Source organism: Monodelphis domestica, chromosome 2 (genome assembly GCF_027887165.1).
Source record: "Monodelphis domestica isolate mMonDom1 chromosome 2, mMonDom1.pri, whole genome shotgun sequence".
NCBI lineage: Eukaryota > Metazoa > Chordata > Mammalia > Didelphimorphia > Didelphidae > Monodelphis > Monodelphis domestica.
In genome coordinates this window covers 134228527-134245725 of record NC_077228.1, presented here as the reverse complement: position 1 = coordinate 134245725, position 17199 = coordinate 134228527, and the positions used below count along the sequence as shown (strand labels likewise).

At 34.8% G+C, this 17199-nt stretch overlaps 1 protein-coding gene across 6 annotated transcripts in view; it reads left to right on the top strand.

Annotated features, from left to right (window-relative positions):
- TP53BP2 (tumor protein p53 binding protein 2) overlaps positions 1-17199 on the top strand; it is a 108823-nt gene that overhangs the window by 56503 nt on the left and 35121 nt on the right. For 4 of the 6 annotated variants that reach the window (XM_007481468.3, XM_016430191.2, XM_001376216.5 and 1 more), the window contains 10 exons: positions 2631-2744; positions 6021-6100; positions 7483-7584; positions 8042-8216; positions 9544-9725; positions 10108-10272; positions 10694-10922; positions 12039-12149; positions 12440-12588; positions 15880-16351. In XM_007481468.3, coding sequence (XP_007481530.1) covers positions 2631-2744; positions 6021-6100; positions 7483-7584; positions 8042-8216; positions 9544-9725; positions 10108-10272; positions 10694-10922; positions 12039-12149; positions 12440-12588; positions 15880-16351 — 1779 coding nt within the window. The remainder of the gene's footprint in view (positions 1-2630; positions 2745-6020; positions 6101-7482; positions 7585-8041; positions 8217-9543; positions 9726-10107; positions 10273-10693; positions 10923-12038; positions 12150-12439; positions 12589-15879; positions 16352-17199) is intronic. The other 2 variants (XM_016430190.2, XM_056815992.1) reach the window with 1 other exon arrangement.

Sequence of the window (17199 nt, the reverse complement as noted above, 5' to 3'; positions counted from 1 at the left end):
CATTTTGTTCAGCTATTCCCCAATTGCTGGACATCCCCTCAATTTCCAATTCTTTGTCACCATAAAAAGAACTGCTATAAATATTTTTGTATAAGTAGGTCCTTTCTGCTTTTTAATTATCTCTCTAGGATAATTATGAGGCTGGGTTCTTAGTGGGGTGGGGGGTTGGGATGACTAGGATGAGGAGGAATGGAAGGTGTGAAAAGAATGAAAAGATTTGGAACAGCTGCTGTTGTGGTGAGTGGGCTAGGGAGGTGTAGAAGAATTACTTAGCCTCAGTGAGGGCCAGTTGAAGTTATGTAGCATAAATTTGTACTGAATACACTGATGATTTTCTATAATTTGATTCAGCATTACTAGGATAGGAATGTAGGCCATGGATGGTGGAAATGGTCCAAGGCTGAGGCTTGGTAGGGTACAATTGACAGTATGATAAAGGGTCAAAGAACTTAAGAAGAGAATAGTGTAGAGTTAAACCGGTTTATCAGTGGGTCATGATGGGAAAGGAGAGAATGTGGTTGTTCAGTGGTAATGACCCAGGAGAGAACTGAGGGAATTGAGGGATTGAAGGTTGCAGTGTGAATAAAAAGCAGTGTTTAGTATTAGAAAGCATAGAGAGATATGGAAAGTCTAGAGATGGTAATCAGATAAGGGAATTTCAGAGTTAATGAACATGAAGGTGATGCATTTGTGAATAATGGCAAAATCAAATGTATGATCATATTTGTGTGTGACTGAAGTGGGGTGCAGGAGTAGGTCATAGGAAATGAGTTGGCTGAAGAACTGGATTAGAGTGTTTGTGGGATTTACTATTATGTATGTTGATGGTCCCTTGTATGGGGCCAGATATTGGGGAGGAAGGTTTTTGGTTTTGATACTGAACTCATTGAAGAAGGAAAAGAAGGGTCCTGACGGTCTGAGGACAACAGTTGGCAAGATTTTGATTGGATGGAATATATAGATCATATGGAAGTGATGTAATTGACTGATGGTGGTAGGTGGAGAACTTGGAAGTGGTATTGGGGAACAAGGACCCTAACTTAATCAGAGGATCAAAGAAAATGAGTGGAAGTGTCATTAGTGCTGGAAGGGTGATCAGGGAGGCTTGGTCATCAGGAGAAAGCCAGGTCTTGTGAGAGCAAGAAAGATGGAAGCATTGGGAAAGGAAGATTTAAGTTGCAAGCAAGTATGCTATTTTTTGATGGTAATGAATGCCAGAGGGCACTATGGAAAGTGGATAGTTTGGCTGGGACTTTGGGATGAATGTTTAAAAGGATGGGAATAGTAAATGTGCAATGAGGGATGAGGACTGGGGTTTGGATGATGTACAGGGTTTCAGAATCACTATATAAGCAGGTGAGAATTTGCTAATCATTAAATGAAAAATTTAGTGAGATTTTCAAAGTCAATTGTATTGTGACCTAAGGGCAGGAAGTCCTTTGAGAACTTTGGGCAGTTTAGGCAAGTGAATAAGAATTTGATGCAGAAGTCTGTCAATCCTTGCCTGATAAATTACTTGAGGGTTTCTAAGGTGGGTTGAGAGAGATGAGAGGAAAATAAGAGTACAAAGTGGGGATTAGGAGGACCAGGAAAAGCTGACTGTGGATCAAGACAAACTTAAGATAATCAACATGTAATAGCCTAGTTTGGATTCCCAAGGAAAATACGTACATCATTGATTTTTCAGGGTGAGAGGGAGGGTGAAAAGTTGAGATACATGAGCTGCTTTATGGCTCAGGGTTATCCTTAATATAGAGTCTTAGGCTTTTTGCCTTCCATATCTCCAGAGTTTTGCTCAATGGAGTCTTAAGCTTTGTCCTCCTACAGAAGTCCTCCAGAGTAAGGGATTAAGTTGGAAACTTGATGGAATGGGGCTCTTTCTCCATACTTCAGCAACTAAAAGCCAGTAAGATAGAATAGCATGGAGCTTCTACTCTTTTCATAAGAGGCTAGAGAACAGGCAGGTGATGGGGGAAACAGTATAGTTAGGTGTCTGTCTTTCCACATTCCAGTGGGAAGCTGGAAATCAGGTAAGAGATGTATGGTTATGAGATGTGAGGCATACTACCTCTTATGGAGCAAAGAGATAAGGAAGAAAACACAACTGAGTCCAAATTATAAAGATCTTTGTAGAATTTATATTTGATCTAAGAGGTGATGAGAACCACTGAATTTATTTTATAGAGAAGTGATGTGATCAGACCTGGCCTCTAGAAAAGTCACTTTGACATATCTGTAGATGATAAACTGGAATGGATAGAGACTTTGGAGGCAGGAATATTAATTAAATGTCTGTTGCAATAGTCCAGTGAAGAGGCTATGGTCTGATCTAAGGTATTGGCTATGTGAATAAAGAGAAAGAAATAGGATGAGATGTTGAGGTAGAAATAGCAAGATTTGGTGACTGATTCACTATATGGTGATAGGCAGAGAGTGAGGTTAGGGACAAAACAGGTTTGGAATCTTCTAATTCTGAGATTCTCTGTTTATTTTCTTAAGATTTTATTGATTTCCTATTAGAAACTTTGTGTATATGAAGTATAAATGGTGAACCACTCCCTTTTTTGGTTGCATGTTTGTGCATAGAACATCTTTTTTTCATCTCTTCTTTTTTCCTCTTTTCTTTTAAGAGCGTCCAGTTGCTGATAATGAGAGAATGTTTGATGTTCTACAGCGGCTTGGAATCCAAAAAAGTGAAGTTCGTTTCTTTCTTCGCCATGAATGTCCTCCTAGCAGGGATATGGGTAGGTGGTTTCTTATTAATAGTAGTTTGAAGAAATCTACACCTAATAATTGGGAGAGGAATTAATAAATAGCTATAGTTTGATTTTTGGTCTTCTGGAGTTAATGTTAAGGTGAGTCTTCAAAAGAAGACTTGGAGTAGTTTTACTGGGATCACATCTTATAAATCTTGGAATATTGGAAGATTTCATATGGACATTTAAAGATAGAATTAAATCCAAGACCAAATTGTTTTTCATGATTTATACCTCTATTGAGTACAAAAGGCAGTTTACCTGCTTATTTGTCTGAAAGTAAAAATTTAAATTTCACTGTTGCTAAAAATATAATTAATATATAAACATATAAAATGTAATTAGTATAAATCTTAAAGATTTGACATAACTATGATTTTATGTGATAAATGTTTAGTTTTTTAAAAAAAGTATTAACCTATTTATTTTTTTTTTAATATATTTTATTTGATCATTTCCAAGCATTATTCGTTAAAGACATAGATCATTTTCTTCCCCCCCCCCCCACCCCCCATAGCCGACGCGTAAGTCCACTGTAAAAAAAGTATTAACCTATTTATTAATGAAGTTAAAAAAATGGTAAATGCATTCACCTGTTATCCACCTGTACCAAGAAAAATTAGTGCATTACCTAAGCTATTTTTGCTTTCTCTTTTGAAATTACTGCATTGATCGATCTTCTAATGAATGAGTTGGATTTTACAAGTTAGTTTTTCAGATCAAATAAATGTCTTCTTTCGCTAGACTGTAATTTATTGATTAGCCTTTCAAAAGTGCAATATGCAGTTTCAATATGTTTGTGTGGAAGTTTATGATAATCTGGAAACAAAAGCTTTTTTTCATGGTAGAAAACAGGGTCACAAAGTGTTGTCATATTCATAAACTTGAATAAAAAACTTTTCCTTTTCTGTGCAGATCAAGAGACTTGGTACTATTCAAGTTGCTTGAACTTAGCTACGTCTCACATTTACTGTAATCAAAAAAGTATATAGGAACAGGTAGGTGGCACAGTGGACAGATCAGGACTGGAGTTTAGAGGAGCTGGGTTCAAATGTGGCTTACAACTGTGAGACTTTAGGCAAATCACTTAATATCATTTGCCTGGCAGCCTTGCTATGTTTAGAGTTTTAAGAGTTGTTATTACAACAGAAAATAGTTTAAAAAAAAAAGGTTTATAAATTGGATCCCAGGGTTTAAAAAAAAATATCCTAGCTACTTAATATTCTTATGTAAATGAGATTATAGAAGATTATAGACTCCCAGGCATCCTCAAAAGTCATCTAGATTAATCTTTGTCAGGAATCCTTTCTATAACATGGACTGATAGTGACTAGATATGTGATTGGTTTGTTATAAGAAGTTCATGTTGAGGAAACTCCCTTTAGCAGGACAATAATCATCTCTGCAATTTAGATCCCTAGAGGTTTTCCTAGAGCACCAGTGGAGAAGAGTTGCTCAGAGTCACCAACATGTGTGTTTCAGAGGCAGTATTCCAACTCTGGCTTTCCCCAAGGACTTATTCAACATAAAGACTTCTAGTGATGGACAGCCTTCTTAGATACTTCTTTCTATTCTCAAATAGTCCTAATTGTTAGGAGGTTTTTCTTTATATTAAACTATAACATGTTGGCAGCTTGGTAGAATCATTAGCAGGAAGGGACATTAGATGTTGTTCAGTACCATTGTGAATCTTAAAAACTACTCAGATTGTACCTTAGAAGATTTGGTCTAGCTATTCCCTTATTGTAACAGTGGAGATACTTGGTCTGACAAGAATCAAGAATGTATTGGGAACTTTTAAAATTACTCCATCCTACTCAGACAGTGCCTTAGGGGAAGATAAAGTTGTAAACTCCTGATTGAACAATGAAAGTCCCTAACTCATACCTTATAGTAAAGCTAGGTTAAGTTAGGTCTATTTTTAGATCTAATACGAAAAGGTGTTAAGTACCTGTAAAGGTTAAATTAATCACAAAAAGGTCAAGTAACTTACAAAAGGCAAGCTTAACAAAGAGGTGTGAAGTACTCAGAAGATATAATCTAACCAGAGAAGGTGTGAACTAAAGAGTGGTGAAAACTAAGAATGGGCAGTCCTGGAAAAAAGCCTCTACTGTGATTGGTAGACAAGAAAATATAGGGGAGGTGACATAAGAGATAATTTCTTTAAAAGGAAGGGGTAAAAAGTCAGTTGAAGCAATTCAGTTTGGATTGGAAGTCAGTTCAGAGTGGAGTTAGATTCTGAACTCAGTTCAGGAAATAGTTTTCAGTGGAGGACTGGAATCCATCTTGGAAATGGTGTTGTGGGGAGTGATAAAGACTGACTCGCTCTCCCTTAGGCTCAGGGAGGACACTTTGGCCTAGGCCTTTAACTACTGCTTGGCTCAGCCTGAGCCAGAGTAGTTTAAATTAATTCTCTCTCTTTTTTTCTCTTTCTCTCTCCTTCCCTTAATTCCTTCTCTCTTTATTAATTAAAATCCCCATAAATCCCCAGCTGACTTGGGTATTTTTCATATTTGGGAATTTCCCACGGCGACCACTTATTTTAGATTTTAAGTCAGAACACTAAAAATGATCCTTACAGTTTTGGCGTTCACACCATCCTGCACTTATTAAGAGCCAAAGACATTAAGTGCCTTGACCAAGGTCTCATGAATACTAAATGGCAGAGCCAGAAACTCTCACTTTTTCAGTGCCCTCCTTGTTGCACCATATTCCACATGGCTCTTATTTTTACCATCTAAGACACTCTACCATTCTTCCAAATATTTGAAAACAGCTGTTTTATTTTCTCCTTAACATATCTTTTCTTCAGGATCAACATTCCAGTTTCCTTCAACCAGTATTCAGAAGTTATCTTCTCACATCCTTACACCATCCTGATTAATACTTCCCAAAAGGTTATTTAGGGTATCAAGGTGGTCCAATGGATAGAGTGCTGAGCTGGGAGTTAGGAAAATTCATCTTCCTGAGTTCAAATCTGGCCCCAGACAATTATTGGCTACTTAGCCCTGTTTGTATTAGTTCATTTTATGAAATTTTGTGTAGTCTGTAAAAATCTGTTTAAAAAAATCTTTGCCAAGAAAACCCCAAATGAGGTCAAGAGGAATTGGATAGGACTGAAAAATAACTAAACAACAACAAATTGCAATACTTCTAGAAAATGTTATTCTATAATATGAAAGTGGGGATGGTAGAAAAACATCAGTTGACTTGTAGGATTCATATGATTTCATTTTAATGTATAGCTTTGAATTTTCTGTTTAGTGAGTGGACCAAGGATTCAGGATCCTAGCTCAAAGAGGAATGGGGTGAAAGTTCCTAGTGACCGAAGAATTGAAAATGGTGTAAGTATTTATTTGGATGTTTATTTTGATGATAATGATATTACCTGTCCAAATGTCAGTCTCAGAAGGATTACTTGCTAGGGCTTTATAGGGGTAAGTGATAGATTAGAACTCTAGGCCTTCTACTTTTTTATGCCTTTTCTGCTATTCCCATCCCTTACTGTTTCTCTGATACTGATACAGGTGCATTGAACTCATTTGGTGCATGAGTTGTTCCCTAACTCCCCTTTTTTCGTTTGTAGTGGTGTTAGGAAGGAACAAGGAAGCAGACGCCTGGGATTCTTTACTTTTTTGTGTCAATATTTAGCAATATAGTTAAATCTATGTACCCCTCTCAGAGTAATATTTTTAAATGAATAAAATGAAATATATTCCATTAGAAAGGAAACCAATTATCTTGAAATAATTTTAAAAATAAAAAAACAAAGGTCTAAGTTTATGGAACCCAGTTTAACAACCCCTGGTTTTATGAGAGGCAGAATGGTATAGTAGATAAACACTAGTCTTAGATTTAATTTGACGATACACCTTTGAAATTCCATAGTTGGGGGATCATGGGCAAGTTACTTGACCAAAATTCAGTTTCCTTTTTGGTAAAATGGAGTAATAATACATTGCTATAAGGTCAAATGAAAGTCATGCATTTAAAATGCTTTGAAAAATCCTAAAGTACTGTGTAAAATGTATAATCATAGCTTTATTGTTATTTAAAACTAGTATTCATTCCTTGGATACTGGAGCCTAAAATTATTTGTTGGCTTCATTTCTCTAATTAAAAACAAGTGACCACTGCTAGGTTTGGTGTCTTTGCCATCTTATATTGTAGTTGTCATTAATAGGCAGACACAAATTATAGATATATTAGTTCTAAAGTTAATCTGCTTTTATGTTAATTGATTTATAGAATTTGTAGCTTATAATTCATAATTTTAAATGTTAGTAGTCTCTCGGTAACCAAGGATGATGAAATTTTAAATGTTAATTCTATAGATTAACTTGAGTTTCCATCAATATATCTGTTTTATTATAAACAAATAGTTAAGTCATTTTGACATAGTACGTTTTCATATAAAATCTTTTAAAACTTTGGGCAAAGCATGGCTAGGTGGCTCAGTGGATAAGAGAGGTAGACTTGAAGACCGGAGGTCTTACGTTCTAATTTGGCCCCAAACACTTTCTAGCTGTGTGACCCTGGGCAATTCACTTAACTTGAGTTGCCTAGCCCTTACTGCCCTTCTGCCTCAGAACTAATACTTATACCAATTCTAAGACAAAGTAAGGCTTAAAAAAACAAACAAATTGTAGGTAGAATAAAGAACATGTGAGAGGGGAAACTAGATGCTTCTTCTGTAATTAGTTGGGTTTTGATTTTTCATTTGCAGGTTAATAGTCCCAGGATAGATATGACTCTTGCTGAGCTGCAAGAGATGGCATCACGCCAACAGCAGCAGATTGAGGCTCAGCAGCAAATGCTGGCTACCAAGGTAATATATTTTGAGATTCAGGATTGCTTGTTATTTGTAGAACAAACTTCTAGGCTGAAAGTCATTACTTGACCTTAAAATAATTTGTGTAATATAAATGAACCTTTGGATTTATTTTCTGAGGAAAAGTTTGACTAAATTACTAAATCATCAATAAACCTTTGATCTTTTAGCCAATTTGATTACCCCTGATATTCCAGTAGAGGATTAATTTTCTATATAAAATTCTAAATTTCTATGTTGTATAATGTTATACAAAACAGTTTTCTAGAAGAGATATAATAGAGTCTACTCTAGCTTTAGAAAATGTTAGAAAATCCTAGCTTTATATATTTTTTATTTTCTTGGTCTAATTATACCAGAGAAGAAGCAAAATGGGTATTTCTGAATCCCACTATTTAAATGTTGATCTATTCCTATCTAAAGTAACATGTCTATTCATTTTTTCTTTCTTAAGGAACAACGCTTGAAGTTTTTAAAGCAGCAAGATCAGCGCCAGCAGCAACAAGCTTCTGAACAGGAAAAACTTAAGAGACTGAAGGAAATTGCTGAGAATCAGGAAGCCAAGTTGAAAAAAGTGAGAGCCCTTAAGGGTCATGTGGAACAGAAAAGACTCAGTAATGGAAAACTTGGTGAGTAGATTCATGTATTCTGTGAGATAAATTAATACAATAAACACTGGTTAAGCATTTATTATATGTGACATAGAGAAAGAACCTTGAGGTCTAGAAGACTTGCAGGAAGCCCTGCCTCTGATACATACCAGTTTTGTGACATGAGCACATTATTCAATTTCTCTATCCCAGGCAACATTCTGAATTTCTTTTGAGTTTCCACAGTTGGAGATTCTCACATTGATGAAATCACTGGTCTGGACAAAAATAAGTGCTGGGGATAATGGGGCAGATAGGTAGTTCAGTGGATAGAGTGCTAGGCCTGCAGTCAGGAGGACCCGAGTTCAAATATGGCCTCAGACACTTGTAGCTGTGTGACACTGGGCAAATAATTTAACCCCTCAACTGCCTAGCCCTTCTCTTCTGTCTTGGAACCCATATTTTTCTCAGTTGTAGAATAGAAGGTGTAAAGGTTTAAAAAGAAAAAAGTACCAGGTAACATACAGGAAAGAATAAAGCTCAATCTTTAAACTATTGGCAAATATAAAGAATACAACATTTTTGTATTCAGAAGATTAGTGTTAGACGAGGTAAATAGTTTTTTTACATGTTGCTTTTCTGAACTTTGGTACAATAATTACTTCCTTTGATCTGATTTTGGGTTTTTTGGCAAACCTATTTTTGGAAAAAAATTTTTGACCAAATCTCATGGTTTCTTTTTTGATTCGGTTATATGTAGTAAGAGTCTAAGGATTTTACTGATAGGTGAACCTTTTTTCAGTAGTATAATAGTTTGATCAACCATCAGTTATTATTAATTAGAATTATTTTGTATTATTAGAACACTTATAAATTTAGTTCTACAGAATTCAAATTAAGTTTTTATAGAGTAACACTTTTTTAATGTAGGCAAATGTCTGGTTTCACAAAAACAATGCTATAGAAGAAAGAATAATTTTTGGAAACTGATATAAATGAGTGAACAGCTAAATAGCATTGCTGTGGGGTTTAACAGTTTGTGATATTATTTGGTTAATGCATTAACCATTATTATGATTTATGAATAATCCATTAATTATGAATTAACCATTAAGATGATGCCATTGATCAGGACAGTTTTATCTAGAGTATATCTCTATCCATTGTGCAAAAGATATATGGAAATAATGATGGAGATTTTCACATTTCATTTGTCTTTGTATAAATTGGGAATGTTGATTCTGAGACATTTCTGAAAGACTGCTGCTTTTTATTAGCAAACATGCTAGAGCCTAACTGCTTGGGAAGGAATCCATTTTTGTTTTTTATTTCAATCTTTGCTACTGTGTTCTCGTTCTCCTTCTAGTGGAAGAAATTGAACAGATGAATAGTTTGTTCCAGCAGAAACAAAGAGAGCTAGTTCTGGCTGTGGCAAAAGTTGAGGAACTCACCAGACAACTGGAGATGCTGAAGAATGGTAGAATTGATGGATGCCATGACAACCAGTCTTCAGTAGCTGAGCTCGATCGACTCTACAAGGAACTGCAGGTAACTTTATAATTAAAAACAAGTAGAACTACTATTTATATGTAAAAGCCACAGTGGCAGGGACATAGAGATTTATAGACTACTGGCAGGAAATACTGATTATGTGGTGGTTTCTCCTTAAAAACAACAACAAAAAAGACTCCAAACAAAACACAAACACTCCTTTCAAAAACAAAACGTACTGCCCTATGTGGGAAATTTCCTGTATTCCTCATGACCACAGCCAGAAGTAGAGCACGTGTTGGTTAGCTTTCAGCTGGAGGATGGGAAATGACAGGGCTTGTTTATTCAAGACTTAGGTAGTTGTGTTTTTGGGAATATTTTGCCATTTGAAAGATTTGTCTTCCTAAGCCTTACCCTTCTCTCTCTTCTCTTTATTCAGCTAAGAAACAAATTGAATCAGGAGCAGACTGCCAAGCTGCAGCAACAGAGGGAGTGTTTGAATAAGCGCAACTCAGAAGTGGCAGCCATGGATAAGCGTGTGAACGAGCTTCGGGATCGCTTGTGGAAGAAGAAGGCAGCCTTGCAGCAAAAGGAAAATGGACCAGTAAGGATCGGGGCTTGAGACCCAAGCTGGGGGAGGAGTGAAAAAGCCAGCCAGCCAGTCCACTGAGTTCACCTCCTCACAGCTAGCCTACTGAAAAGCTTGACTAAACTTGTCTGGAAGGAGGATGGCCAGTGCTGGATACTTTAAAAATGCCTGTTTCTTTTGCTCTTTGGTGCTGCTAATTATATAGTGCTGCTTGTAATTCTGATGTTTGTTAGTGCTCTGATTGAGGTCATTACAAAGGCACTTTCTCTCTGTTCTGGATTATTCTCATTTTTATTGCATAATCAGCATAGAGTTGGAAATGGAAATAACTTAATTTGTAATCAAGAACCCTGCAACTTTAATGACCTTTTCTGATTTATAAAATGTGTGATAAAATATGCATCAATGAAGAAAAAATGTTAATGTTTTTGTTCAGATTTCATCTGATGGGAACCTTCCTCAGCAAGTGGTATCAGCTCCAAGTAGAGTGGCGGCAGTAGGTCCCTATATTCAGTCTTCTACCATGCCACGGATTCCCTCAAGGCCAGAACTTCTGGTGAAAGCACCCTTTCCAGATGGCTCTTTAACTACACAGGCACCGGACAGTCTACTCAAAACACAAACGCTACCTAATATGAGAGCTGGAGCTATCTCACAAGCAAAAGGTAGTGAGAATAATTTCTTGTTTCCTGAATTGATTGGATCTTTGGCTTAGATTCATTTTGTTGAGTTCTTATGATTTATATTTATGGTGTTTAGACTTTTTCTGTGTCTTGAAATTGGATTTCTTTCATTGGTATTTTCAGTGTTTAGGAATTCTTATACTAGGTATTGTAATCATGTGGAAAGAAAGTGAAGTGAAAAAAGAGAAGTTCCTAGTATATTGTTGAAAGAAATACATCAGAGTTTCATGGATAGTCTCTCTTTGCAGCTTTAGTAGATAAGGAGTGGTTGTAAATCAGGACTTTGGTCATGTGAGAGCATTAGAAAAAGAAATTTTACTCTAAACTCTTTTTATCCAAGACCCTGGAAGAAATAATAGCAATCATAAAAAGTTCTAAAGTTTTTACCAGATGGGAAGAAATTTTATTATAGATTGATAGATCTATAGTTTGTCATTTGTTCTAGCATAGTAGAGAATTATATAGCCAGTTTAAATGAAAGGAAAAGACAAAATGCTGCTTTTGGATAGAATGAAATAAAATTCCTATACCAGCTTATCTGTAAAGACTGGATTAAATCTGAGTTCTTTTTTATTTTAGGTGTTTTTCACATGGGATCATTTTTCTCTTATAGACAAAATCTGGGAGATCCTTCCAGGCCATTTTAGGATGGCAAAGATGAAAACAGACCTTTAATAATGAAAAATTAATTAGAGTATTAAAACTTAGTCCTAACTTTTTTTGAAGTAGAAAACATTTTCATTTTGTAAATGTAAAATTTTGTAGCTATTGGTTTTTCCTTATGGAGTGGAAAAATTGTGTCCTGAATTTTTCTGAAGCCCTTTTAATTTCAAAATGCTAAAAATCATAATAAATGTAAAAATCATAATTAACTTTAACCCCAAACTATTTCATCTTGTATAATCAGTTTATGTATATTACATTATATAATTTATATGTACATCTCATTGGTAGATATGTAAAATTTGTATTTTAGTTACAAAATTGAAAGCTAGGAAACCTTTGTAATTTTAGAAAGTAAAATTCCAGTTTATAAAATGGTCATTTAAAAGCATTCAAAATGATGAGGTATTAATAGCACCTTTTCTATAATTGTAGGCTCTAAAGTCCATCAAGCTGGCCATGATTGGAACCATTCAAACACAGATCTTTTTCCTCTCCAGGGCTCAGCCTCTTTACCTAAGAACTCAATGAATTCTGCTGAGCAAGGTAAGCTCTACTCTGTTACACCTATCTCATATTTTTGTCATCTTGAAGTTGCCAGTAGAGTTAAAAAAAATAGTTTCTTAAGTGTATGTAAAATCATGACAGTGCAACATGTAATTTTTTTTCTAAGTCTCTCATTCAGTGGTGGAACATGGATATTACTTTTGTAGCATATCAGTGGTATCCTTATATCAGGTTAATTTTAGGAAAAAAAGATGTAGAAATGATTATATTGTATATGAGTGAGAATATTTCATATAATGTTAACTAGGATTTTTTCCTTTTTTATTCAGTTGATGATGGGGAGATGCCACTGAGGGAGAAAGAGAAGAAAGTGCGTCCCTTTTCAATGTTTGACACAGTGGACCAAGCTGCTGCCCCATCACCCTTTGGCATGCTAAGAAAAAATCAGAGTAGTGAAGATATTTTACGGGATGCTCAGGTACTTAGCTGATAGGCTTTTGAGTAATAATCACAATGCTAAATCTTGAATTTGGATTACAATTTTCTGTCAGGGAATACACATCTTGAATGTTAAAGAGTGTGTAACATTGTACATGGTACCAATTACAAGTAATGTGGAAATGGAAGATGAGGGAATAAAACATCAAAAAGACATTTTTCAGATGAGAAACTTAGTCTGTAATTATTTAGAGAAGACTCTGTGGCATTTAATAAGTAAGTTTATTTAGATAATATTGTCATTATTATATTGACTCGGTTTACTCAGAAACATATATTTCATCATTTATTTGTTAATCTTTTAAAAAAAATCAGTACCTTTCATCTTAGAACTGATACTGAGTGTACTGAGGCAGAAGAGCAGTAAGTGCTCGGCATTTGAGGTTAAGTGTCTTGCACAGGCTCACAGCTAGAAAGTGTCTGAGGTTAGATTTGAACCTAGGACCCCCTGTCTCTAGGCTTGTCTCTAACTGTCCCCTTTTTTATTTCTTTAAACTCTGTTTTATAATTGTTTTTATGTAGTATGTGTGCGTATTTTGGTAGATAGACTCTTAGTATTTTATATACTTCTGTAGTTATTTTTAAGAGAATTTCTTTTTTCCATCTCTTCCTTTTGGGAAGATTGTTAGAAATGACTAATGATTTGTCTGGATTTATTTTATATCCTACACTGATTTTCTGTGGTTTCCTGAATATATACTGTAATATCATATGCAAAATGTGATAACTTGAGGGGTTTTTTCCCCCCCTATGTTATTTCCCCTTCAATTTAATTTTCTTTTCTTGTTGCTGTAACTAGCACTGTATCACATAGTAGGAATGGCAATAAATATTTTTCCTTTACTTTTGATCTTAATGGAAAGACCTCTGGTTTTTCCCCATGTAATTCTGGATGTTGTTTAAAGAGAGATTTTTCTGCATCTTTTGATATAATTGTGTTTTTTTGGATGGTTTGTGTTATCAATATGATTACTCTCATTTATAATTTTCCTAGAATAAAATTAATACTGGTATGATTCCAATCTTTCCATAGTGTATATATAATCTTTGTGATATGTTGCTATAATCTTTTTGCTAACATTTTATTTAAAATTTTTGCATTAATAGTCAGAATGTTATCTAGTTTTCTTTCTCTGCTTTGACATTTTTTTTAGGTGTCAAGATCATATATATACTATAGAAGGAATTTGTTGGGATCTCTACTTATTTTTTAAAACAGTTGCTGTACTTAGAATTTTTAGAATTTGCTTCTAAATCTATCTAAACTTGGTGTTATTTATGTTTTTTTTTGAAAGGGCATTCATTTATGGCTTGTTTCATTTCTTTCTTTTTTTAGATTGCATTTTTAAATTTCTCTACTTGTTCTTTTAATTTGAGTATTTTATTTTTTTGTATAAATAGTAATTTATTTATTTGTTGTTAATTTTTGTAACATAGTTAGGTGTAGTATTTTCTAGTTACAGCCTTTTAAAAATTGTTTTTTGATATTTTAAAACGCAGATTTTTTTTCACCCTCCCCTGGCAGTGAATAGTCTGATATAAGTTACACTTGTACTTTCATGTAATACATATTTCTATATCACTCATGTCATGATAGAAGACACATCACATATATATAGAAATATCATAAAGGAAATATAATGGAAGAGAACTGGCTTTGATTTGTCCTGGGTTCCAATCTAATCTCAGGTACTTTTTACCTCTGTGTCCCTGGCAAGGCACTTAATCCCCATTGCCTAGCCCTTACCACTTTTCTGTCTTGGAACCAATACATAATATTGATTCTAAGGTGGAAGGTAAGGGTTTAAAAAAAAACTCACCATTTCCTAAAAATTCTAGTTGAACTTGTGCCCAAGCGGTGCATTTTTCTTTGGAGTGTTTTGGTTTTTTTTTGGTAGATGGCTAAAAATTATTCTCCTCTTGTGGATATATGATTTCAGGCATCCATGACATCAAATAGCTCATTATATTTTTCCATTTTACTTCCAGCCTTGTATCCCAGATTGGGACTTTGTGTTAGGGCCAACTTCTGCACCCTTCTGGTAGGCCTTTTGTGACCTTGCATTGTTTCAGCTTGTCTTTTCTGAGATCTTGCTGATTCTTTGAGGATCATGGTAGCATGATCCAGATTCGGGTAACTGAAAACTTTCATCAGACTCTATTTAATCAGATTAGGATAATCATGTGAACACTGACCTCTTAGGATTTTTCTAGATTCCAGGCTCCAGTTTGATTCTTGGCATCACAGTGGCAATCCTGCCTTTGAGTGGTAGTCCAGTAGATCATAGTAGACCCCAGACTCTGTCAGCTGACTGAAAGGTTAAGTTCTGGAATAGCTGGGTTGCTTGCTTGGTCCTCTTCTGGACCTGAGTTTGATTCCATGATTTGTTTTGAGCAGTCCAAACGATAAATCCTCATTGTGGGTTCTTTATGGCTGAGTCCGTGTTCTTGAGACTTCTGAAAACTACTGCTGGAAATTTATTATTTTGAGAATAATGTTCATGCATAATCTCTACTGGTGGTACTATCTTTGAAAATGATGTTTTTAGTTTTGATATTTAAGATTTCAAAATCTCTTGGGTTTTTGTAGAGAGAGAGATGCAAGGTGGGAAGTGGTAAGAAAATCAAAATGTGAATTAAGAAATATAAAATTTACTTTCACAATTAAAAATAATTTCATGGTACTCTTTTTTCCCTTCTATCAAAATGTTAAATTGTGTATGGATTTTACCAATAGTAGGATAATTTCTTAAAATATGTAGCACCTAAAGTTTTATTTTCAGTTACTTCCCTATTCTTTCTTGTGTTTTGTGTACCATTTACTTTATTTTGTAAACATACGTACATATATTTTATATATGTATATATATATACATACATAAAAGTAATTTTAAAAATTACTATAATGGGGAGGCAGCTAGTTGACTAAGTGGGTTGAGGTCCTGGTCTGAGAGATGAGATTATATCTAGACTCAGATTTTTCCTAGCTGCATGACCCTGGGCAAGTCACTTAACCTCCTTTGCCTACCTTATTGCTCTTCTGCCTTGGAACCAATATGTAGTGTTGATTCTAAGATGGAAGGTTAGGGCTTACCAAAAAAAAGTGATAGAAAAACTTCATATAAATGTAAAGTATTTTTAATTATAACTTACTGTTTAGTGAAAATGATTATCTCCTTTAATATTAGGTTATCTAGAAACCTCTTGTTATATGTTGTACAAAACTAGCCCAATAGTTTTTCATTTTACCTGGTTTTCTTTTGCTTTGTAGACTGCCAGTAAAAGTGTGGCAAAAGTACCTCCGCCTGTTCCTACAAAACCAAAACAGATTAATTTGCCTTCTTTTGGACAAACAAGTCCTCCAGGGTCAGATGGTAAGCCCGATGGAAATCTTCAGAAGTTGCCATCAAGTGTTATGTCCTGGGGAAACAAACAGAAATTAGTAGAGCAACAGCAGCTTCATCAGAGAGTAGCCCTGCCTCCCAGTATACCTACTGCTGGCCAGGACCAAGCTCTTTCTCCAAATTTCAAGCAGGAGAGTCCACCTGCTGCAGCAGTCCGGCCTTTTACCCCTCAGCCTTCCAAAGAGACTTCTCTTCCACCCTTTCGAAAACCACAGACTGTTGCAGCAAGCTCAATCTATTCCATGTATACCCAGCAGCAGGCTCCTGGAAAGAACTTCCCACAGGTTGTGCAGAGTGCTTTAACGAAGACACATACAAGAAGCACTCATTTTTCAAGTGGTAAGAATTCAGTGATCATTTCTATTCGCAGATGTGCTATTGTTTCTTGATAGTCTAATTTTCATCAGTGATTTGTAATTTGTAGATTATATTTATATTAACGATTTACTTAATTGATACTTCTTATCCTAATATTAGATAGTGTTTCACAGGTTCATGCTAGAGTTCAAGGGACTTTAAGGGAGTAGCCTACTCTAATCCTCCTTTTATTTGTTTCTTACACTGTGTATATATATTTTATAATGCCCTTTTATATGAATAAAGTACTCCTAGTGAGGAAAGCAGCCATTATTTAGACATATAAACCACTAGCTTAAGGACTTAAATATCAATACACAAATTCTGAAATTAATTAACATCTGTAAAAGAACTTTGAAAACTTGATTAAGCATAAGATAGTACCAATCAATACACAGTTTAATTAAGAGACAATAATAATGCCCACCAAATTTTATCCACTAATAATGGCAAATTGTGTTAGGAAAAGAAGCAAGTATTTTGAACCAAACAAAAATTATGGTGAACTTGAGGGAAATCAATCAGAGAATTGAAAAGAAGAATATATTTAATGTCTTTTGGTATTTATTTTAATAGGAACTTTCTTTCTCAAGATTTGTATAAATAATGTAATTATTTAGGGAAGAGCAGAGTAAAAGAAATAATATATTTACCTCTTTTTTATTTACTTTGCATTTTATCTTAATGGGAATCTTTTATCAAGATTTGCACAATGTTGAGAAAAATAATGTGGTTATTTGGGGAAGAGCAACATAAGAAAGAAGCTACTTTGGAACATATACGTAGGGCTCATGAGAACTTTGAGTTAAAATAAAATGTTTTGGGCTAAA